This window comes from Citrus clementina, unplaced genomic scaffold (assembly GCF_000493195.1).
Source record: "Citrus clementina cultivar Clemenules unplaced genomic scaffold, Citrus_clementina_v1.0 scaffold_5, whole genome shotgun sequence".
NCBI classification, from domain to species: Eukaryota; Viridiplantae; Streptophyta; class Magnoliopsida; order Sapindales; family Rutaceae; genus Citrus; species Citrus x clementina.
In genome coordinates this window covers 37314183-37340036 of record NW_006262201.1, presented here as the reverse complement: position 1 = coordinate 37340036, position 25854 = coordinate 37314183, and the positions used below count along the sequence as shown (strand labels likewise).

General features: G+C 36.0%; 1 protein-coding gene across 2 annotated transcripts in view; it reads right to left on the bottom strand.

Annotated features, from left to right (window-relative positions):
* The window catches only part of LOC18042528 (sister chromatid cohesion protein PDS5 homolog A-A), a 26849-nt gene extending 995 nt beyond the window's left edge, over positions 1-25854 (bottom strand). Inside the window, exons 1-27 of one of the 2 annotated variants that reach the window (XM_024183300.1) lie at positions 25563-25854; positions 24698-24931; positions 24412-24593; positions 23506-23635; positions 22986-23207; positions 22602-22818; positions 22346-22491; positions 22108-22265; positions 21768-21914; positions 21649-21697; positions 21006-21194; positions 19788-19964; positions 18827-18966; positions 17946-18072; positions 17057-17197; positions 16839-16907; positions 16597-16733; positions 10383-10494; positions 4231-4365; positions 3934-4130; positions 3673-3820; positions 3452-3589; positions 3291-3377; positions 2703-3170; positions 2049-2135; positions 1470-1516; positions 591-700 (exon numbers count right to left, since the gene is read on the bottom strand). In XM_024183300.1, the coding sequence (XP_024039068.1) occupies positions 591-700; positions 1470-1516; positions 2049-2135; positions 2703-3170; positions 3291-3377; positions 3452-3589; positions 3673-3820; positions 3934-4130; positions 4231-4365; positions 10383-10494; positions 16597-16733; positions 16839-16907; positions 17057-17197; positions 17946-18072; positions 18827-18966; positions 19788-19964; positions 21006-21194; positions 21649-21697; positions 21768-21914; positions 22108-22265; positions 22346-22491; positions 22602-22818; positions 22986-23207; positions 23506-23635; positions 24412-24593; positions 24698-24931; positions 25563-25664 (4096 nt within the window). In that variant the 5' untranslated portion in view covers positions 25665-25854. The remainder of the gene's footprint in view (positions 1-590; positions 701-1469; positions 1517-2048; positions 2136-2702; positions 3171-3290; positions 3378-3451; positions 3590-3672; positions 3821-3933; positions 4131-4230; positions 4366-10382; positions 10495-16596; positions 16734-16838; positions 16908-17056; positions 17198-17945; positions 18073-18826; positions 18967-19787; positions 19965-21005; positions 21195-21648; positions 21698-21767; positions 21915-22107; positions 22266-22345; positions 22492-22601; positions 22819-22985; positions 23208-23505; positions 23636-24411; positions 24594-24697; positions 24932-25562) is intronic. The other variant, XM_024183301.1, reaches the window with a different exon arrangement.

Below are 25854 nucleotides of genomic sequence, written 5' to 3'. Positions count from 1 at the left end.
AGTTAGGCATGCAAACCCTTCATCAGAGTAAGGAGTCCGTAATATTAAAAGAGGAATGTGAAAACTAAATAGCTCATATAATGGATCTGAAATTTAAAATCTAGTATCCACACTCCACGCCAACCTGGTCTGCCTCTAATGGAGGTTCTTAGGAATATGTCAGCCAACCAATAAAGTACTAAGAGAATGTGCCATCACTCAATAAGTTACAGCCTAAACATTTAATGAACAGTTTGTGAAATGCTTGAGCTAATGTTCAATTTTTCAAATCCCGGTGCTACCCATTAGTATGACCACCGCAAATTGTCACATTACTTTTATGTTAACACTACCAAAAGAAAAGAAAAGATTTAAAGAAAACAGAAAAACAGAAGCTGTTTAAAATTAACTTTCATGGCATCTAAGTGTAGAACAAACTCAAATTGCGGCTAAACAAGGTTGTGACATCTGACTGCACTAAAATAAGGGTAATTACAAAATATGCGAACAAAAACATAATGAATAGCTAATAACATGTGCTGTTTTAAGGCTATAAAAAAAATTCAATCAATTTAGAGAATTCAAGGGTAAATAAATACACCGATTATTACCAGTCAAAAGAACTGTTCTTCCACAAAACAACCCATCCTCCTGTTTTGATAAGGCTATTAGCTGCTGGGCAGAATTGTCTTTGAATGTATCAACAGTTTTGTGTAGATTACTGCAAGAATGCGGCATGTCACTATAACAGGTATGTCAAGCTTATATAGAATGACATCCAAAACAAGAAAAATGTCTTGATTTACAATGTATATGCCTAAGGTCAAATGTACTCCTGCAGAAATCTCAAAACAATTTGCTAAATGCTAAAGCAGCTAAAAATAGAATACTACAAAATTAAAAGAACTTGTATCTCAATAAGCAAAAAGCAGCACCTCTGGAGCTTCCTTGGGCATAGGGAAGAGAAAAAAAGGAAAAGAAAAAGAAAGAAAGGAAAACTGAAAATGCTAACCAAAATGATAAATGTTGAGTCCCAGCTTGGTCTCTTCTTCTGTCCCATTTATGTCACAGGATACACAATGACACACACACACACTCACACTATGTTGACACAAATAGAGTTTAACTATCTCATAGCCCTCCATCAACAGTAATATTACTAAAGAGTCTGAATTAACATGAGAAGAATTCCCACTAAAGCACTCACACAAACAATCATGAAATATATATTCAATAAAAATGAATTTTGTTTGTAGGTAAAATAAATTGACAAAAAGATTCCTGAGAGGCAGGGACTAGGTACACAAGTAATGAGTAACCATAAAAGAAATTGAAACAAAAAATAAAGACTCTTGCTCAAGTCTCTAACAAACCAAAGAAACAAACCATAGTTAGCAAAGGGAGGAAGGATGGTATGCCTGACAAATAAATTTGGATGAATTATAGCACTCAAGTCCAAACATTCAAGAGAGAAATTATTAGGAACTCACCCATGCCGTGAATGTAAGGTATTTAGGTCCTCTTCCAACAAAACCTCCTTACAGCAAAAATCAGTCAACACATAATAGCATCAGGATATAATTTACAAGTGAAACTGATAGAAGACAACAATAGAAGATAGATTAATTTGAATCAGAAATTTAAGCAACAACCAAAACCCAAAATGGCAATAATAATGGAAAAGGACATAAAATTAGCAATTGGGATTTCTTTTTAAAAATTAAAAATAATAATAATAGCCCTTCTCAAAATCTCGATTGAGGACTCTGAAAAAGGGAAAACTCATTGTATGGGATTTTTCTTTAGAAAAAACAAGAGGGTTCCATGGGACTGTATGGGGACATTTAAAAAGGTATCAACTGGCCTTAAACCCCACGTAAATGTCCTTTAAATCCATTTACCCTTTTGTTGCTAAAGAATCCATAGCCACCCGGACCTTCCCGGGACGAGGGCGGGTCTTGCTCTAATCTTCCACCGGGAAGGTATGGAAGGGGCTGTTTTTTATAGTTTTACCGGCCTAAACTCCCTACAAGGGCCACAATAGCAAATTCTTGATATTTCATTCTTACCCTTTCAGACAAGGAGTCACCACAAATAGTCTCACAGCTCCTGCTATCCAAGCATAATAACTCGAAATCTCCACTCCCATTAGCAATCTGCATAGTCAAGGAGATATTTTCAGCATTGTTCCAAAGAAAGTCAGGGCAAATACAAGAAAAATGGAATACCAAAAAGAGTTCAAGTATATTTACAGCATGTGATTAAAGTAAACAGCTAGAATTAAAAAATATATATATACAGACTCACAGGAGAAGTATTAAATGTTTCAAAAGTTAGGAATACAGACACATAAACAGCAACAAATTAGAAGATGGAAGTCTGTTGGTACAGAAATCCATTTGATTTCCCTTCAACAAGCTAGATCTTTGGCCATATACATAAAGTTTCACAATTTTCCTTCAAAATAAAATAAAAGGAAAAGAAAAGAGGGTGTAGGTATATGATCTTGAAAACAAGATCAGAAAACTTCCGCAGTTTGTCCCATAGCTAGTAAGAGAAAAAGCAAAAGCAACAAAGATGCAGCATAAACTTTAGATTCCAACTTCGTACAACTTTCCTCATTCTTATCCAATGATGTCCAATTCAAAAAACACGTTAACCTGGAATCTGGACAAAGACCAAATAATACCATGGTGATTTATCTATGAGTACAGTATACATACGTTCACACCGCAGGGTTCCTTGAACTTGGCCCTGTTGTTTATTGAAGGGTCAGCGGTAACAATACTACTGACTGGCCTGACATTTTCTTTCAAAGAAATAGTAGTTCTCTCCATGTTCTGGCATGAAACTTGTGAATCTGTAAAAGATAATTCCATAGCTACAGAATCACAGGAAGAATGTAATTCCTTCTCCGGAGTCGTGGCCGAACCTTTAGATGCACCATTTTTGCACTCAACAGTAGAACACTGAATGGGTTTATCTACAAGTGCAGTTGCTAAATGGGCCCCCTTTGTTTTATATCTCGTACTGTTTTCTTGCTTGACCTCTTTATTTTTGGGCTTTATCATCCCACTCGATGTCAAATCAAACTGTTTGCATGCTACCAAGTTTAATGTGGGGTATGTTGCAACAGAGTGTTCGCTACCCTCTTGACGTTTTTGATTACGTTTTGGAAGAGTCTTACCAGGCTGAAATATAAAGTAGAATCAACGCACACCAAAATGAAAAACAAAATAGAGAAATTCTTTACATGATAATTATAAGAAACATATGATCAATTCAGGGAAAGAAAGCTTCTGTAAACATACCAGAGAAATATGAGATTTGAAAACATGAACAACTGTCTCAACAAAACTTTGTTCAAAATAGCTCTGAGAAAGACATTCTGAATTGGCCTGCACAGAAACATTAAATAAGGTCCATTACAATGTTTTGTGTGTTAAAAAATTTTTAACACCTTAATACTTACCTCTCCATTCTTCCTGGCAAGACTAACTTGATATAAGGATAATGGCAAAAGAATCCTTCCAACAGCTCGTGAGGCGATGACATTATGATTCAATTCTTTTACAATGGAGATTCCAATGTCTGCTAGCATGTGCAATTTCTGCGTTCTCATATCCTCACAATCAATATAACATAAGCAAGGAATCATGAAAGAAAAAGGCATCTAAAAGGCTCAATGCTTACTGGAGTTCTGTGAGCATCAACAGCATCCTCAGCTTTTTTAATAGCACAAAAAATTGTAAGCAAATACAACACAGCATCATTAACAAGACCCATGTCACCATCAACAATGCTAGGATTGAGTAATGTCTGCAAGAGAGAAAAAAGTGGACTGCAAAAAGGAAATTTTCCAGTTAGTGTCACTTCTAGTAATAATTACATTAATATTCAGAAAACTAGGCAGCCCAGGCTCCAAAGAAAAACTGTCATATGATTTACACCTACCAAAAAAACTGAGCAATGATCCCTTCATCTTTGCAGTCTTCAGGTGGGAAGCCTCTATCATGTGCAAGAATATGGATCAAGAACACCACTACATATGCTGGATAATCAGTATTTGATACCCCTTGCACTGCAGAATTTCGGCGAGCTCGAGCTTCTATGCTGTAATCCTTGATAAATTCGGCCATATATTTGAAAGACTGTATGAAAAGTGTCAGCACATAAAACATGATAAAATTAGGATCAAAGAATGAGAGTAATGATACAAAAGATATTTGCACATGATAGACATAAACATACATCATCTCGCAGATCCTTCTGACAATCTGAGGTGGCCAATGCAAAGGCACATGCATATTTAATAGGTATAGCATGTGCTTTCAACCATTTGTGTGTTTTATCAAGGAACTTTCTCCTTACAAATGCAGAGGAGTCCTGGAACATGATAGGACTCAACATAATCAACCAAGAAAGCAATGGAATAGATAGATACGAAAAAACTTGATAATCAAAGAGCAAGACATTTTTCAGTTTCTTATATAAAATAATAATAATAATAATAATAATAATCATCATCATCATCATCAAAAAAGAGCAATGAAGGGAAAAGACGAAGGTAATCAGATAATTTGCACTGTCACTCCATAGTAATCAGTTCAGGAGACATAACAAAGCTCTAAAGTTCTTCAATAGAGGCCAAAGAACAAAATCTAAGTACATATATTTGCTGCTACTCTTTACATAATGAAAATCAGCATCAGAAACATTGGTATAATTGGATATCAAGGATCACAATTTGCATCCCACTGACTTTTTCAATACAATTAACTAGGGTTTGGAAAAAAATCTATGATCAAATATTTTCCAAAATCAGAGTCTCCCCGCTATGTCATGGTAACACCTACAACCACGTGTAATTACCAGAACTTTAAACATCAGAAAAACAAATTAGAAAATAAATTTCAGAAAATGGTAAACTTCAAAGCTACTTTTAAGTGCCATCAGGAGAAGCAAATTATCAGCTGAATGTGACTTTGAACCTTTAATATCCAATAATACTTCAGGGATCAAAATTTGTTAAATCTATTGACAAAAAGAAAAAAGAAAAATGGTTCAAACTATAAGGTGCTTTTATGATACATAATTATGCAATTTCTCTTCATTTCTTTCATAGAAAAAAGAAACAAAAAGCAAAAACCTGTAGCCCTTTCAGTACTAGTGTTCAAAAGAAAGTCAGTTCTACTACATGTCTTTCTCTAAAGAGCAATTTCTCTCCATTTTTCGGATAGACAAAAGAAACAAAAAACAAAATGCTGGGTATCATAACTACTATTAGTGTTCAGAAGAAAGTCAGTCCTACTAGATGTCTTTCTCTAAATCTTGTCTATAACATTTCTATAGTGTAAAGTTTTCAAACAAATTCATATGCAACAATCAATCTGTGATCAACTACTCTGGTACAATATGAGAGCTTTGAAAGGTTAAACTACTAATATCGATATACATCTAGTGTCAGCATGCTAGCCTCTTCATCAGGCACATAAATTGTTGGAAATTAGGTCTTGATTTTAGCCTTAATCCTAGAGATATTTTAGGATCCTTTCCTCTGTAAATATAGATGATAGCTGTCAAATATTAGCTCTTAATTAGTTTCCTTTTCTGTTATAATTGCTCTATTTAAAAGGGATCCTTGTACTGATTGTAAATATGAAGGATACTACTTTTTCCTCATAATTTCTAAGTTGGTATCAAAGCATAGGGAATCGTGTCTGCAACCATGTCAGAAGTCACGTCTGAAACCACTCCAACCCCTGCTGCTGCCATTCCAGAAAAAACATATGAGACCCTGCGAAACCACTCCAACTCTCATTCTGTTCAAATCACCACCATCCGCTTAAATGGCGACAACTTCCTCCTCTGGTCGCAATCTGTCCGGATGTATATCCGTGGGCAAGGAAAAATTGGTTACATCACTGGTGACAAGAAGGTTCCTGCTAATGATGATCCGCTGTATGGCACTTGGGATGCTGAAAATTCCATGGTTATGACATGGCTGGTCAACTCCATGGAGGAGGACATAAGCTCCAATTATATGTGCTATCCTACTGCTAAAGAATTGTGGGACAACGTTAGTCAGATGTATTCTGACCTGGGCAACCAATCTCAGGTTTTTGAGTTAACTTTAAGGTTGGGAGAGATTCGTCAAGGTGATGATTCTGTCACCAAATATTTCAATTCTTTGAAAAGGTTGTGGCAAGATCTTGACCTCTTCAACACATGAATGGAAATCCGCTGATGACTGCAACCACCACAAGAAAACCGTGGAAGACAGTCGTATTTACAAGTTTCTTGCCGGCCTCAATGTTGAGTTTGATGAAGTACGAGGGAGGATTATTGGCAGACCTCCTCTACCACCCATTGGCGAAGTCTTTGCTGAAGTCAGAAGAGAAGAAAGCCGAAGGAGCGTAATGCTCAGAAAAAGGAGTACCGGTGAGTCAATTGAGAATTCTGCCTTAATTACTGATGCAGCAGCCTACAAGACTGCAAATTATCAGCGCAGGTCTGATGATAAGTCACAGGCCTGGTGTGATCATTGCCACAAGCCTCGCCATACACGTGAGAAGTGTTGGAAGCTTCATGGCAAACCTGAAAACTGGAAAAGCAGCAAGCAAGGAGAGAAGAATTGTGGGATTCCTTCGGCCAATGAAGCCAACTCAAGCCACTTCAACAAAGAGCAGATTGATCAACTCCTGAAGCTGATAAAATCCAACTTCTCGTCCGGTATTCCTAGTGTTTCTTAGGCACAAACAGGTAGAAATCCTATAGCCCTTTCTTGTTTAAACTCTTCTCCATGTATCATAGATTCTGGAGCCTTTGATCACATGACTAGTTCTTTTCATTTATTTAATACCTATTCTCCCTGTTCTGGAAATCAAAAAATTAGAATTGCCGATGGTAGTTTTTCACCTATTGCAGGAAAAGGACTTATCAAACTGACCGAGAAAATCAATCTCAATTCTGTTCTTCATGTCCCTAAATTAGCCTGCAATCATTTGTCTGTTAGTAAATTATCTAGAGATTCTAATTGTCGTATTACCTTCTTTGAATCACATTGTGAATTTCAGGACCAGAACTTGGGGATGATGATTGGACGTGCTAGGATGATTGAAGGTCTTTACTACTTTGATGAAGTACCTATTAGTAATAAAAAAGCTCAAAACTTTATTAGTACTAGTTCAATTTCTGTTAGAGAAAAAATAATGCTATGGCACTATAGACTAGGACATCCTAGTTTTCTTTATTTGAAATACTTATTTCTAGAATTATTTAAAGGGATTGATTGCTCTTCTTTTTATTGTGAATGTTGCACTTTTGCAAAACTTCATCGTTCTACTTATTTGCCAAAACAGTACCAGGCCTCCAAACCTTTTTATTTGATTCATAGTGATGTTTGGGGTCCTTCCAAGGTAGTAATGGTTTGTTACTTTTATTGATGACCATACTCGTTTATGTTGGATTTATCTCATGCATAAAAAATCTGACGTAAAATATTTATTTGAAAATTTTTACACCATGATTGAAAATCAATTTCAAACTAGAATTGGTATTTTACATTCTGACAATGGAACAGAATATTTCAATGAGCACTTGGGTGAGTTTTTTAATGATAAGGGCATTTTTCATCAATCTACACGTCGGAATACCCCTCAACAAAATGGCATTGCAGAACGGAAAAATAAACATTTACTTGAAGTAGCACGTGTCATAATGTTTTACATGCATATTCCTAAGTATTTATGGGGTGAAGCGGTTTTAACAGCAGCTTATTTAATAAACAGGATGCCTACCAAGGTGTTAAAATACAAAACACCTCTTGATTGCCTTAAAGAATTTTTTCCTGCAACAAGGTTGTTTTCTGATTTACCTGTCAAAGTTTTTAGGTGTACTGTCTATGTTCATGTTCCAAGTCAATTTCGTTCAAAACTTGACCCACGTGCTATAAAGTGTGTATTTTTGGGTTATTCATCGAACAAAAAGGGGTATAAGTGTTTTAACCCTCAAACAAAAACATTTCATGTGAGTATAGGTGTGTCGTTTTTGGAAAAAACTCCTTATTTCATAAAAAATTCTCTTCAGGGGGAGACAAATGGAGTAGAAGACAATTTTTGGGACATTTATATCCCACTTCCAAAAGTTATTTGTCCTATTCAAGGACCACACTTTTCTGATAATGATCAATTGAGAAAAACAAGTTCTTTAGAGCCTAGTACAAGAGATTCTCGTTCAGGGGGAGAAGTACTACAAACAGATCAACATGATCTAAATTCTGAACTTCAGGTTTATACTAGGAAGAGATTTCATCTGAGAAGTAAAGACTTGAATGTCAATCCTACACAAGCCCAATTTGAAAAACTGAGTTCCGGCACTGAAATTTCAGGTAATCAAATCCCAACTCCAACTTTGATTCCTTCAATTGTTTCCAATAATTCACCAATTATTTCTGATCGTGATGCCCCTATAGCTATTAGGAAAGGTGTTCGAAACTGCACCAAACATCCTATTGCAAATTATCTTTCCTATCAAAGACTGTCAAAAAACCATAAAGCTTTCACATCTAGGATTTCACATTTGTTTGTTCCAAGAAATGTACAGAAAGCACTAGATGACCCGAATTGGAAATTAGCAGTCATGGAGGAGATGAATGCCTTGAGGAGAAGTGGTACTTGGGAGATAGTTGATCCACCTAGAGACAAGAAAATAGTTGGGTGTAAGTGGGTGTTTACGATAAAATGTAATGCGGATGGAAGCGTTGAGAGGTACAAGGCGAGACTGGTGGCTAAAGGCTTCACTCAGACTTATGGGATTGACTATCAGGAGACTTTTGCTCCTGTTGCTAAAATAAATTCTATCAGAATTTTGTTATCTCTTGCAGTGAATTGTGATTGGCCTTTACACCAACTTGACGTTAAAAACGCATTTCTCAATGGTGATCTTAAAGAGGAGGTGTTCATGAGTCTACCACCAGGATTTGAGAAGAGTCTTGGTAGTGATAAAGCTTGCAGATTAAGAAAGTCATTATATGGTCTCAAACAGTCACCAAGAGCATGGTTTGAACGCTTTGGAAAGGCAGTTATCAGTTATGGCTTCTTGCAGAGTCAAGGAGATCACACAATATTTTATAAACACTCAAAAGAAGGTAAAATTGCAATTTTGATTGTTTACGTTGATGATATCATTTTAACCGGTGATGATGAAACAGAATTAGCAACCCTCAAGAAAAGACTTGCAAAGAAGTTTCAAATTAAGGATTTGGGAGTCCTTAAGTATTTCCTTGGAATGGAATTTGCAAGATCCAAGGAAGGTATATTTGTGAATCAAAGGAAATATGTTCTTGATCTCCTTGGAGAAACAGGTTTGCTTGGTTGTAAGATGGTAAAGACCCAAATTGATCCTAACTTGAAGTTACAACCTGCTAAGGTTGAAGAAGTAAAGGATAGGGAACAATATCAAAAACTCGTAGGGAAGTTGATCTACTTGTCTCATACGCGACCTGATATCGCCTTTGCAGTCAGCATGGTAAGTCAGTTTATGCACTCACTAGGGGCAGGGCATTTTGAGGCAGTCTACAGGATCTTAAGATACCTAAAAAGAATCCAAGGAGGGGCCTAATGTTCAAAAAACATGGACATCTTCAAGTTGAAGTCTACACAGATGTAGACTGGGCAAGAAGTGTCACTGACAGGAGTAAAAAACAGATGTGGTTGCTAGAAGTAGTGCAGAAGCAGAATTCAGAGTTTTTGCCCATGGAATCTGCGAGGTTATGTGGATAAAAAGAATTCTTGAAGAACTGAAATTTACTTTCTCAACTCCTTTGAAAGTCTATTGTGACAACAAAGCTGCTATTTCTATAGCTCATAATCCAGTTCTTCATGATTGAACAAAACATATAGAAGTAGATAAACACTTCAGTAAGGAGAAACTCAACACTAGAATAATATGTATGACATATTTTCCAACAACTGAACAGTTAGCTGATGTATTAACAAAGGGATTGCACAAGAAGCAATTTGATAAGTTGACTAGCAAGCTGGCTATGGAAGATATCTTCAAACCAGCTTGAGGGGGAGTGTTGGAAATTAGGCCTTGATTTTAGCCTTAATCCTAGAGATATTTTAGGATCCTTTCCTCTGTAAATATAGATGATAGCTGTCAAATATTAGCTCTTAATTAGTTTCCTTTTCTGTTATAATTGCTCTGTTTAAAAGGGATCCTTGTACTGATTGTAAATATGAAGGATACTACTTTTTCCTCATAATTTCTAAGATAAATCAATCTGTGATCCACTCAATCAGTAGAATATGAAAGCCTTAAAAAAACTAACTCTCATATCCTTATATAACTGTTCTGGGCATGCTGGCCTCCCATTCAGGCACAGTTAAACCTGTGCTTACCTTGGACATCAAAATTGTAGAACAAAAGATATCCGGGGAAATATGCAAGTCCCATCTTCTGGAAAGCTGGAGAACAGATTTTGCAGCAGCGAATCTGCAATGGGGGCTTTCACTGTAAAAACATGATAACTAAAATGCAAATAAGAATTAAAAAGTACAACTAGTACTGGAGGAGGGAAAAAAGAGGGAAAGGGGGGGGGGGGGGGGCGCACATAAACTTAATTTACAGTGCTAACTAATGAAGTTAAGATGATGCAATGTAACTATGAAGCCTCCTTAGAAGTGCAACTATGAACCCTACTTAGAAGTGCAAATCCTTACTTTTGTATTCTGAATTCTTGTTTTTCTTCTGATAAGCATCAAATATGTTCTCAATTATGGGTAAAAATGCTATCATTTACAAGGGGTAAGCTGAATGTTCTGATTTTTATTCTTTTCTACTACCTAGGAGTCCCTGGAGTTCAGAATTGTGCATTTTTGACAGTGGATATTACATACCTCTTCAATGCTTTGTAATCAACTCAAATATACAAATATCAAATAATAATCATTTTATCAAAAAAAATAATAAAAATGTAATATTGACAGCTGTTAATCAATTCTTAAGATGCACACACTGTATAATGATGTAATGTTTAAAGCTAACCCAAACTCCATTCTAGAATAATACAACACTTGCCACACTTGCCAAAGGATGAAAGACCAAGCCACAACAAGACGCAATCAGATTTGAAAACAGCCAGTCAGCTTTCATATGAAAATTTAAGAGGAAACAACCAAGATTAACACCTCCCATCAACATCATGAATTATTAAACCCAAAAAGTAGACATGCATAAATTAATGACCAGAAAAATGGCAAAGACCTAATTCCCAGTTTCACAATTCAGATAATAGAGGGCGAAAGCACTAGTTAGTCATCAGTGCAATGAAACTCAGTTTTGGTGTTGAATAACTCCAGATTATATATAGAATTCCACTAATAACAAATAATAGTTAAGTTAAAGATGCTTAAAGATATTGGAGCTGTAGATTCACTGTACATATTAGCATTTAGATTTTATTTATTTATTATTTTATTACCTAATAAGGAGATTTAGTTGTTCACTAATTCTAATTTTAGTTAGTCTCCTAATTTAGTGGGATTCCTGATTTGAAGGAATTTGCTTCTGATTTAGTGAGCTGGAATACCGGCCACCTTAATATATATGTACTCATGTAGTTCATTGGTATTAGACCTAATGAGAATAACTCTTTTTCTCTGAAATTAACATGGTATTAGAGCCTCATACGATCCTCCTCTGAAAACTTAATCTTGTGAATTTCATTCCCTATTCTCATTCCAATCAATACCCTACAGGTCTTCTATCCTTCAAGCCTTCATCTGCAATTTTTTTTTTTTTCTCGATTCCTCTGAACCAAAACATGACAAAAATAGGAGCAGCGTTGCAAACCTCCTCCTCTGAGATCACGTCTAAATCAGATTCAACCCCGATGACAGTCACCCATGGTAACTCCAAATCTGGATCCATTCTCATTACCAGCCATAAATTAAATGGACAGAACTACCTCCAATGGTCCCAATCTGTGTTAATGTTTATTTCCGGGAAAGGTAAAGATGAATATCTCACCGGTGAGATTGAAATTCCTGAGAAAGGAGATCCAAAATACAGGCTGTGGAAGAGTGACAACAACATGATTATGTCATGGCTGATAAATTCCATGAACAATGATATAGGTGAAAACTTTCTTCTTTATGGCACAGCGAAGGAAATATGGGACGCAGCAAAGGAGACATACTCAAGTTCTAAGAACACAGCAGAACTATTCCAAATTGAGACTATCTTGCACGATTTCCGTCAAGAGAATGTCACACAGTATTTCAACACTCTAACAAGGCATTGGCAGCAACTTGATATGTTTGATACTCATACATGGAAGTGTGCAGATGATGCAGTCACTTACAAAAAAATCGTAGAGCAAAAAAGGATCTTCAAATTCCTCTTAGAATTAAACAAGGAGTTGGATGAAGTAAGGGGACGAATTATGGGGACGAAACCACTGCCCAACATTAGAAACGTGTTCTCTGAGGTTAGGCGTGAAGAAAGCAGGCGCAAGGTGATGATGGGATCTCAAGAAGTTACAACAAATTTGTCACTACTTGACAGTTCTGCGCTTGCTGTCCGAGGAACCAACACTAGTTCCAATGACAACCGTCAACAACGAGGAAGGCCCTGGTGCGACCACTGCCGCAAGTCTGGACACTGGAAGGAAAGTTGTTGGAAACTTCACAGGAAACCAGCTGATTGGAAGCCAAACAAGCCTAACCGTGATAAAGAAAGCCGTGCTAATGCAGCTTCATCAACGGAGGAGAAAACTTCAAGTGAAACAAGTGGATTCAGCAAAGAACAAATGGAAATTCTGCAGAAAATGATCTGCCATAGTTTTTCGCAATCTACTAGCCAACTTCAAGCAACCAGTATGAAGGCACAGCGAAGTAGTTTTCCTATTGCTCTTAATACTAGCAGTGACCAAGGTGAATCATGGATTGTAGACTCTGGCGCATTCGACCATATGACAGGGGATGCAACACTCTTGCACAATTACTGTCCTCAAACGGGTAATTCTTCTGTTCGTATAGCAGATGGTTCTCTCTCCATGGTCTTGGGAATAGGATCTGCTCATCTAACAGAAGATATAATTCTCACCCCTATTCTTCATGTTCAAAATCTGGACTGTAATTTACTTTCAGTTAGAAAATTTAGCCAAGATCTTAATTGTGTTGCTAAATTTTTCCCACGCTTGTGTGAATTTCAGGGAATGGAATCGGGGAAGACGATTGGCAGTGCTGAGTTGGTGTCAGGTCTCTACTTATTTAGAGCCAATAATCCTCCAAGTAGACAAACTGATTACTCAAGTTGCAACGTGTCCACTAGTGTATCAAAGAGTCTATCGTCACTTCATTCTTCTATTTTCAATTCTAGTGTCAATAATGTGGATGAAATCATGCTGTGGCACTTTCGCCTCGGCCATCCCAACTTTGTGTATCTAGGAAAAATATTTCCTAAACTGTTCATCAATAAAAAACCAAATTCATTTCATTGTGAAATATGTCAATTTGCTAAACATACACGTGCAAATTTTCCTTCAATTCCTCACTTACCTACCCGTCCATTCACCATGATTCATAGTGATGTATGGGGTGCATCAAGAATTAAAAGCCTCACAGGGGCTCGCTGGTTTGTGTCTTTTGTGGATGATCACACTCGTCTGACTTGGATATTTCTCATGAAAGAAAAATCTGAAGTTAACCATATCTTCCAGAAATTTCATATGATGATCCAAAATCAGTTCAATGCTCAAATCCAAGTCTTTAAAACTGACAATGCTAGAGAATACTTCAATTCCCATCTTGAGTCATATCTTTCACATCATGGCATAATACATACCAACTCATGTGTAGATACCCCTCAGCAGAATGGAGTGGCTGAAAGAAAAAATCGCCACCTTCTTGAGGTAGCTCGAGCACTCTTATTTACATCCAATATGTGAGGCAGTCCTTACTGCGGCTTACCTAATCAATCGGATGCCTTCTAGGGTTCATAAATTTCAAAGTCCTCATCAAGTTTTCCTTAAAACCTATCCTCACACCAAATTTATCTCCTCAGAGGTTCCTATAAGAGTTTTTGGGTGCTCAGCCTTTGTTCATAATCATTCCCCAGATAGATCCAAATTAGATCATAAATCCATCAAATGTGTCTTCCTAGGTTATTCATCAAACCAAAAGGGTTACAGATGCTACTCTCCCATTACCAAAAGGGTCTACAATTCAATGGTTGTCACTTTCTTTGAACATGAACCTTATTACCCAAAATCTGACATTCAGGGGGAGAATGTAAGGGAATCTCAATTTTGGGATGAACTTCTCATCAAAGAATCCTCTGAAATTCAGCATGCATCTTCACCTATTGTCCTTCTTCCCTCGGATTCAAACTACGCACCAAACCCCAACCTTGAAATTCCATCGTCTAACAGTCCATCATCCTCAAAACATAGGTCTACACAACTTGAATCTTCCCAGCTCCGTGTCTATACTAGGAGGAAAAATGAAAACAAAGAGAGTGAGAACCTTGCACCTCTCATGCAATGCCATGACTCCAACCCGAATTCTAATCCTGCTCAAGTTCACTCAAGTAAGGCTGATCATTCTCCTAAGTTAATTGTGCCGGTGATTGATGATGTTGATGTTCCTATTGCTCTAAGGAAGGGTGTAAGATCATGTACCAGTCATCCGATTGGAAATTTTGTGAGCTATAACTCTCTTTCTCCAGCATACAGGGCATTCATTACTTCCCTTGACAGTGTACAAATTCCGAGAACTATTCATGAGGCCCTTAAACATCCAGGATGGCAGAAAGCTGTACAGGATGAGGTCATTGCACTTGAAAAGAATAGAACATGGGTAATCACAGATCTACCAGCTGGAAAAAGACCAGTAAGTTGCAGGTGGATATTTACCATCAAACACAAAGCAGATGAAAGCATTGAAAGACTCAAAGCTCGGTTAGTTGCTAAGGGATTTACACAATCTTATGGTATTGACTATCAAGAAACTTTTGCTCCAGTTGCCAAACTTAATACCATCCGAGTACTCCTTTCACTTGCTGCTAATTTTGATTGGTCATTACATCAACTAGACATTAAGAATGCCTTTCTAAATGGCGCCCTTGAAGAAGAAGTCTATATGGAAGTGCCGCCTGGGATAGAAAGTTCTCACACTAAAAGCAAGGTATGTAAACTGCTAAAGTCTCTCTATGGACTCAAGCAGTCTCCTCGTGCGTGGTTTGGTAGGTTTGCCAAGTTTGTGACCAAATGTGGGTATAAATAGTGCCAATTAGATCATACCTTGTTTGTTAAGTTCTCAACAAAGAAGAAAATTGCAGTTTTGATCGTCTATGTTGATGATATCATTTTTACTGGTGATTTTGAGGAAGAATTACAGTTTTTGAAACAAGGTTTAGCTCAGGAATTTGATATTAAGGACCTCGGTAATTTAAAGTACTTCCTTGGCATGGAGATAGCAAGGTCAAGAGAAGGCATTGCAGTGACCCAACGGAAATATGTATTGGATTTGTTGATGGAAATAGGGATGCTCGGCTGTAAACCAGCAGATACACCCATGGACTCAAGCAAAAAGTTTGGCACAGAATCAGAGAGTGTTCCTGTGGACAGAGGGAGATACCAGAGACTTGTTGGACGACTAATCTATCTCTCCCATACACGCCCAGACATTGGATTTGCTGTCAGTTCAGTGAGTCAATTCATGAACAATCCAAGAGAAGAGCATATGGAGGCCGTGTATAGAATCCTAAGGTACCTTAAGTTGACACCTGGGAAGGGATTAATGTTCAGAAAAAACAACAAACGGGAGATTGATGTATACACTGATGCAGACCACACAGGGAACATAATGGACAGGCGCTCTACTTCTGGTTATTGTTCATATGTTTGGGGAAATCTTGTTACATGGAGAAGTAAGAAACAGTCGGTTGTCTCTCGGAGCAGTGCAGAATCTGAGTTCAGATCATTGGCAATGGGTATTTGTGAAGGTATTTGGATTCATCGATTACTTAGAGAGCTGGGAATTATAGATAAGCAACCTATCAGGCTATTCTGTGATAACCAGGCAGCAATCAGCATTGCTAAAAAGCCAGTGCACCATGATAGGATGAAACATGTTGAGATTGATCGCCACTTCATCCTAGAGAAGATCGAAAATAGCACTGTCCATATTGTCTACATTCCTACTTAACATCAAACTGCAGACATCCTTACTAAAGCTCTTCCAAGAACTAGATTTGAAGAATTGAGTTGCAAACTAGGCATGTACAATTTGTACAACCCAGCTTGAGGGGGAGTGTAGATTCACTGTACATATTAGCATTTAGATTTTATTTATTTATTATTTTATTACCTAATAAGGAGATTTAGTTGTTCACTAATTTTAATTTTAGTTAGTCTCCTAATTTAGTGGGATTCCTGATTTGAAGGAATTTGCTTCTGATTTAGTGAGCTAGAATACCGGCCACCTTAATATATATGTACTCATGTAGTTCATTGGTATTAGACCTAATGAGAATAACTCTTTTTCTCTGAAATTAATAGGAGCTAAAGTTAAGACACCTAAAATACCCAAAGATTTTAGATGTTCATACCGCGAAATGTGACCATTGGGAACATCAGCCGTTTGCAGCATCTCTGACAAAGAATCGAGCAATTCATTAATTTTACGTTTGAGATGAGATCCTCGATGTGGCAAAAAACTCTTGACAAGTGTTTTCAGACCATAACTCTGCAAAATGACAAGTAATAAACAAAAACAATCAAAAGAGTTAAACTAATAAGTTTACCAAAAATATATAGCAACTACAAGTTGATAAGTCTTATCCAAACTCACCCTCAATTTACAAGAAGTATCGCACCCAGAAGTCTCATCAAATGAAGCTAATACATCTGATGGTTCCCCCTACACAGATATAATCCAGATTTTCATTAACCAATTATCCAGAAGCATATGAAACACACAAGAAAATCTGCAAGAAACTCTCCATCCAATGTATTACAGCAGAGTTAAAAAAAAAATTGCAAAATGCAGTAAAGTTAAAAAAAAGTTACTTTTATAAGATTCTCATAAATGTATCGGGTGATATCTTCACTTTGAGATTCAAAAGCCGAAACAGAATACTGTGCAATGCAGCCCAAAGATTGCAAGACAGTTGGGATGTTCCTCCCACAATGTAGAGAATCCACAAGTCCCTGAAGAGAGACAGAAAACAGGTTGGATTATCTCTTCAAGCAAGCATATTTGACAATTCAGCGACAACCAATTGACATGCATTTAGAGATATAAAAGAATATGAAACTTTAGCACTTTCACTTTCATAACAAGACTAGAATTAGTATGAAGTTAGTAATAGTAAGAGTGTCAAAAGAGGTGCAGTGGCCTTAGAATGCTTGATATAAGCCACTGATTCAGCAAATGGCAGACAGTTTTCTTCCTTTGAAGATAACTATCTACTCATGAACATCAAAGAGTGAATAACTTGTATGGAAACAACTTATGGAAGAAAAGTTAAGTATGAAATCACACACAATGAACACTTAATTACGAGGGGACAGCAGTAAAATAAGGATGAAACAGTCAAAGAAAATATGTGCTCCTTAAACAAGCAGATTGCTGATAATGAAATGTCATTAATTTCCCCTTAGTTCTTCATGAATGAAATGTCAACATTTGGGAGTACAAATAGTAGCATCAACTTAACCCACAGATTTCAAGAAGAAACATCTCATAGCAATTGCAAGTCAAAGCACATCTTCAGTAAATATGCATAAATATATTACTACACTTTCAGGAAAATCAAACACATAACTCTAAATGAATTTTCATCACATATTAAATAAGAAAAAGTCAAGCACAGCACAATAATTTATGCAAGTCAAAGCATATAAAGAAAATTATTATCCAGCAGTACTTAATTCAAAGAAGTTGAGAAAAGTACACCTTGCATAATTCCATGAAAACAAATTGCTCAGAAGCACCACTTAATGAAGCTATAGCAGAAACAGCGTGTTTCGACTGAGCTCGAGTTCCTTCAAGACACAGCCTCTCCAACAAAGGGTAAATATCACTGGAAATAAATAAATGAAATAAACTCAATTTCAGTACATAGAATTAAAAAAATACCGATGTAAATAAACAAAACGAAGCAAAACCAAGAGTGCACAACACAGCAACCAAAAAAGGTTTCAAGAAGCCTGAAATAAACAAAATTAAACCATGACCGTAGCAGTTCAAAATTTTTCCTGTACCTTCAAGATTAAAAAAATCTACATGATTCCCTTAAGAAGGGCTTACTGTTATAGTTACTATTGATGCATCTCCCCTCTAAAGCACAGTTACCTTATCCATTAAAATCTCTTTGTTTCATACCAAGCAGCTAAGATCAAAGTTCCGCATTCACCAAGGATGGTGTTGAAGGATGGGAGAAGGTTAATTTAGTGATACAGTTCCTCCTGTATGTATTCATACAATACCTCCCATGCATATTCACCATAAATTTGGTGGATGAAAAAATTCAACAGAGAAAAGGTACAATACAGTCAACCCTTATTTCAATAAATGAACCTTTCAAAAGACAAGAAACAATATCTCTAACTAAATGTTCTTCCAAAGGTGAGCAAGCGATCCGATAACCAATTTATGTGGTCCAGAGAGATTAACCATAATTTTTCAATCCTTGTGTCAAACCAAAAATAAAAAAAACAAAAAAGTTGGAAATGCCTACCCAACTAAGTTCATAGTGTACATAACAATGCACACCATTCCAATGAAAAACTGTTCTTCAGCGTCCACAATCAATGAACAGAGGACTGAGAGGTTACCTATATTTGATTGAAATATGAGGACCAGCTTTTGCCAAAACTTCAATCAGCTTATCATTAATCAGGCCATTCCTCTCTAACAACTTTTGAAATTGCACTTCTGAACCTCTCAGTAATGAAGGAAAAATGCTGATAATGGCCTACACAGGTGAAATGCAGCAATAGTTAGCAAACCAAACATACAATATCTAACTGAACAAGTTTATTTTCATGCAGGGTACGTTCAAAATTAATTGAAATGTCATTGTTATTACAACATCAAAGGCTGACTCCATGAGAAGCATGTTATGTGAAATTACTGCAGCCTCAACTTAAGTAAACGATTAAGATAATTTTTTTCTTTATGAAAAATCTTTTTTTTTTCTTATTCACATGCCAAAGGTCTTTAATATAATCCCCTCATTTGACAAACTACCTCAGCTGAGCTGGGCATGGCACAGTTGAGTCAATGCCGAAATTCAATAAAAAGTGTTGGACATACCAAACAAAGAAAATCAAAAGGTTTATGCTCTGGCCAGCACTCTTACACAAATACAGGCTCAGAGAGTTGAGATCTGAGACTTAAGCTTGGATAGTAGGATACAAATAAGGTGAAGGAAACATGCCTCATGTGCAAATCAATAAGAACAGCCCTTTTCCCCAATCTGGCGGGATCATTTTGTGCACAACTCGTCCCACATTTTAAGTTTTTCTTTAGCATCTTGCAGCACCAACAAGCATACAATGGTTTAAAATCTATATCTGAACTCAAACTTATTTAAAAAGTTTTTCACTTTTGTTTCCAACAATAAGTGAGAGAGCATAAAATGCAGATGAGTTTTGACTAATTTGGTTGGTTTCTGACTTGATATTTTTCCTCACTGTAGATCTGAAGTTAGAAAACTAGATTGAGAAACTTTGATGCTATTTTAGACAATGGAAATGAAAAACACCAGTAAAATCTTCTGAGCATTACTCTTACCAGAAGAAGGTTAATAGAAGAATCCTCAAGATGCTTATCTGCATATCTATTGCTGGAAAGCCCATTGACAATACAGCAGACAAGCTCTGAATCAAATATATACAGGCATTTTGAGGTGAGCAACTGCAGAAATTCAAATTCTGGATGCTTATTTCCTATCAATTTCAGAAATTTATCCTGAAAAAGAAGAATAATGAAATTTTAGTGAAATGGAAAACCAAAGAAGGCTAACATATCACGAATAGTCATCCAAAGAAAAAAGGCTAACCTTGATTTAGACTATACTTAGAATAATCAAGACTGTTGAAAAAGCTGACCCTATCAAAATGAAACAACTTCTAACAACATTGCAAACAATAAATGACAAGGACATAGAAGAAATGGCTTTAAAAGTATGTAGAGAATCGCTTGGTGCAAAATAATCCAATCTTTCATCACTCTGAACCAATTAGATAATGTCTAAGATTGAACTAATTAAAATCAATCTCAGGCTTCTCATTGACATTAAAACATTTTTTTAACTAATTTCAGTAGCTCTTGACAACCATAAAAAGTATCAAAATTAAGGCCCAACATCGAAACTTTACACAGACAAAATGATTTTTCCAAGTTCCAGTACTGCAACAACCTGTTTACAAGTGAGAAAATAAAAGCCCATTAAAAACTGATTTCATTATCTTTAGATAACACATGAAATACATTCTGCACTTCGTGGCTTTTCATACTGCAACACAGTCCAATTATTCTTGTAGATCCTATCGTTATCATATAGGCATGAGATACCCTGGTTCTCTCCTGCCTACCATGTATTTCTTTTCGGCATAGCAAAGCAAAAGAACAAGCAATACTTGTTTCCCTCAGTGTAAATTGAAAAATTGTTCCAATTTCCAATCACTATAGCAAATACCAGACAATCTTAATTCACATTCAATATTTACAGAAGAAAATTTCTTTGGGTCAATTACCAAATTAGGCCTGATAATTAATGAAAAGAACCAAAAACAAGTCCAATAAGATATTCTTGTTTCATATGTAACTTAGCTAATAGTATGTAATCACAAGTATTTCCAATAGGAACAGCATCTAAAGCATGTAAACTTTTCAGCATAGGTACTGGATATATACTCTATAGAGAATTAAACAGTATCTACACAAGCATGCAATTGGTACACGATTTCTTTTGATTAAGGTAAAACAGGGAACAAGTAGAAGACGCACTCTCAAAATCTCAGCATTTTTTATTGTCATGTTGTCCAATAATTCCTCCAGCGAATTGAAAATTGTATTATCTTTCATCTCGTTCAATCTCTGAAAGCACCCTTCTGCCTTAGAAGGATCAGGAAATGAAGCTGACATTTTCACAAATGAATTTTTCATTTGTTCATGTGTTTCTTCATGACAACTCCCCTGCAATACATGTTTATCATGCTTCATTAATCAAAATACAAGATACAAGCCTGTAACATGCTAAAAAACATCACCAGATCACATAATAAGTATTTACATATCAAGTCTTTACTGTTTAACTGTATTATCTGGAAAAATTGCAAATGATAAGAATAACATCCTGAAAACCCCATTTTTCTTCTTCTTCTTCTTTTTTTTTTTTTTTTTTTTTCCCTGAAGAAAGAAAATTTTTGTGGGTACATAAATGAAGCCAAATCTTCAAGGTGATATTGATCACCTCCAATGTTTTCTCATGAGAACAATCCAAGATATCTGGTTAAGGTTACTATTCAGAAACGCTTTTATAAACAGAATTGAAAGTGCAACACCCTTAAAAGTGCAAGGACTAGAAGGCAATGACAGTAAGCAACATGCACATAGAGTATTATTTAATTTTTAAAACAATGCACCATACCTTCTCTTTCTTTCGTACGGATAAATAATATCGCATTTCTGAACGAAACCTGAAAACAATTATAATTGGTAAGAAAATATTATTTCAGCCAAATTACAGCACTAATTCAGTAACGATACCTTTTTTTCTGAGATAAAACACAGTTCAGTGCCTTCAAATGAAGAGGGGTGAAAAGAGAAAACAAATGCACCCAATGTCTTGTACTCTCCTCAACTTCAAGAACAGGAAACAAATCCTCCACAAGAATTCGCTCAATGTTTTGGGGCCTGGATTTATTTTGGGATAGGAACATTGAAACTTATATTAAAAACGAAGAGATAGAGGGGGTGAAAAAAGAAGAACAAGTCCGCAAAAAAAATCCATACAAATGTACTGCATATGAATATTTGAATAAAAGATTTTTTTCACATAATAAAAACAGATAATGATATGATAAGCCTTAGGTGCAGATGAGCAAACCTGAACTCCTTATAATCTTTATCATAGCAAAGCATCAAGATTTTACAAGGAATCTGCTCAAAATGATCGCATACTGTCATCTGGCCTTCGCAACACTTTTTACAATATTCACGATATACTTCCAACAACTTTAACAAGGCCTTCTTTCTAACAGATATCTTCATAGAAGGAAACCATAATTGAGTATCAGAAATCCTAATCCTCTTTCAGTAAACCAAACTTTCTAGAGTAAAATTACCTTCTTATCCCGAAGTCTTTCAGTAGCTTCAGATATTAGTTTCTCTGGAACAAATTTCAGGTGAGACCTGGCAAGATCACAGGCAACAATGACTGCTTCTGTTCTCACTCTATCATCAAAGTCTAACAGTCGACTTTCAAGGGCAGCTGCTCATTGACAAATCATAAACATAAGATATCTGTAAATTAGATAATCAAAACTTTGGAATCAGGGAAAATGATGTACTAAGAATCAAGAAGAGTTGTAAATAGCTTACCGAGAATTTCACGAGATTCTTTCCTAAATGGACCTCCTAAGTAGCATGCTTTAGCACAACGAAGAGCATTTAATCTAACTTCAGCAGATTTGTCAGAGAACCTTTTCAGAAACTCTACAAAAAGTTCAGGATATCTATCTGCAAGACAGTTATCTGGTTGTGCACAGATTTTTCCAATTAAGTTAACAGCTTTTATTCGGACATCAACCTGATCAACCTACATATAAAATTCAATTTATGTTAATAAATACAAACGAGCATGTGTTTCCAATTATAAGAAAAGAAGAGCACTATAAAGGTAGTAACAAGAAAGTCACTATGTCTATTCCACATTAACTAATGAGACAGCACCAAAGAAAGAAAACATAAAGAGGGAAGTGATACCAGTAACTCTTGGATCAAGTTTGGGATGACAGCAAGAAGCAGCTGAGGAGAACATTGAAAAATTTTAAAAATAATTTCATGGTAAAATTCTTTGAGATCACCCTCTACAGCATCTCTATCCAAGAAACATGATGTTAAGAACCCACAAACAAAGGGCTCAAGCTTTTCTGCACAATTACGGATGACAGAAACAGCAAGCTGAGGAGCAGCATATGGTGAATCCTGTAATAGATGAAAGAGCAAAAAAATCATACTGCCAGACCAACAAAAAAACAAATGCATTTTTCCTTGAAAGTCACGAATTAAATACACTCAATAACAAAGAAATCACCATGCTAGAAAGCTCAAAATAAAAGAAATCTCAGACTAAAGTGCAACAACTAAAGAAAAATGGGTCAAAAGAAAGCTCATTTTCCCTTGCACTATAGTGCAGAACATCATTGGACTTTTGAAAATTTTGATCATTATACTTAACTGCATAAAAGTACAACCATGGAAACAATTTCCACCAGACTCTTACCTTTTCTTGCTTAACCAGATTCGACAAAACTACTTCCAAAAGTGGGAGAGAAGTTTCCTCATTTATAATATGAGTCATTATAGACAACATGTGATTAATCAAACTTGATAAATGAGGTTCACTGCAGAGCCTGAAATGCAAGGCAGTCACTATCATTATCAATAGGACATATAACAAATGAAACTAATAAAGTTATTTGAAAACAAATTACACGAATTGCATTGAAAGAAAAAAGAGAGAGAGAAAAGACCAATGTTAAAAGAACACCAAGGCTAAACTCAAGAGACTAAACTAAGTGAATAACAAATGATTATTCCAACAAAAGCTTCAAGCTGGAATATTTTAACAATTCCAGTGAAGGCTCTCAGCAATCATCAGAGACAATTATCTTACTGAAAAATCAGGAGTTGCTAAGCAAGTTGTAGGCATCAAATTGTAGGGAAATGGATTTCTGTAAGAATTTACATGTAGCAGGTTTATCTCTGATGACATAAAAGTGGGTGAAATCAACCAACTTTAGGTAACTCAAGAACGCATAGCCAAGTGAAGCCAAAATGTCATATTTTTAAGAATATTACTATTCAATCCAATAAAAGTTATTCACTTTGTCCAAAAATAAATAAAACAATTTACCCTTGTTTGATGGAGTGGGTGAGGGGCAAGAAGCCCATCATTCTAATATTTAATAGGTTTATCTAAAATGTTTCAATTTGATTGCAAAGGCATCATCTGTTTTACTAGAATACAGTCAAGCAAGCACACATATAGCTTTGCAGTATATTTCATGAAAGATATCAAGTTAAAGAAAGGTGGAAACCAATTGTTGATTGATACAATGAGCATGAAAATAGTTGTTTAATAAGACGGCAAGTTTTCTACTAGAAGTAAAGAGAGAGAAGAATTGACCTCACAACAGAGAAAAAATTATTAAACATTTGGAGAACTAAATCATTGCAGTCAATGTCCAGCATTATCACAAAACATTTAGAGCGAGCAACGATCTCCAGTATTTTAACCCTCTTGGAAAAGAAAGGGCACCCGGTATTGCCAAGCTCTTTAAACAAACTGATAATAAGTTCAAAAACTCCCTGAAAATGAAAGAATTTACATAAATTACAAAGAATATAAATGTAACTAGAGCACAAAAATAGAAGCAAAGACTCACAACAGATTCACATTCAAAAAATTGTACCCTAAGATAGTTGTCTTCAAAGGGCGGTTCAGGAGCCAGGATCCGAAAGAGTTCACTGACACAAGTAGCCACAGAGAGCCTAATATCCTTATCATTTTGATGAAGCAGTCCATGCTTAATTATAGATTTCCTCAGAGGCTTCGTTGCAGCTTCTAACTTCTTGAGAGCTTCTGCCTTTTTGGAAGTTTCAGGTGACAGAGGCTGTTCAATTTTTGACAAAGCATTTTCGACTTGCTGCAAAGAAAACATCACGTAAATTAAAAAAAAAAATCATATTGCAATTTTTTTAGTAAGAACTGTTAATCATCTTCTCATCAAAGAAAGCACATCCCTAATAACGATTTATAAAGTAAAAAATAAATAAATAAATAAACAAACACACACACACACACATCCCATACATGCTTGACATAACAATCAAACAAAATTGTAAGACAACTATATGCCATATCTGAAACTCCTATTTAACCAATTTAACATAAGATAGAAAATGCAGTCCAAACTATAATTGAAAACAAGATTTAGAAAACGCTGAATTCATTTCAAAAACATATTCAAATTAGAAAAACAAACGGCTTAAAAAGTTTTTCAGTACTTAAGAAATGAAATAAGAAGTAGTTCTAGACGCGCTGACATAACTAAAAAAAGAAGTAGTTCTAGACGCGCTGACATAACTAAAACTGTCTTTCTCAAATCTTGACATACAAAATTCAAGTTCCCGTTCTCATAATACAAAACAGTCCTTCGGAAACAACTTTACAAAATGCATGATGCAGACACTCGCCTTCACATCTCGCACAATACAAGTATAGAATACACAGGGAAAGAAGGAAAATAAGTCGCGAGTAGACGAATAACGGTTTACTTTGAGGGAATCGAGGAACAGGCCTTTATTGAAACGAGTGAAAGAGAGTTTGGCAAGTTTGTCGCCCATTTCGGAGACGAGTTGCAGCGGTAACTCGGCCATAATAAAAAATGGGGAAAAAGGAAAAGAAACCTTAGATTCCAGTTAGTGATTTAGCATTCACTCGTCTGTGGGTGAGGGTTTTGGGATCGTTTGGTATTTCTCTGTGCATTTGCTCGCAAGGAATGTGTGTGAGGACTGAGGGGGGTGGGGGGAAATGAAGAGCGCGTGTTTATGACGCGCGATTTTTTGT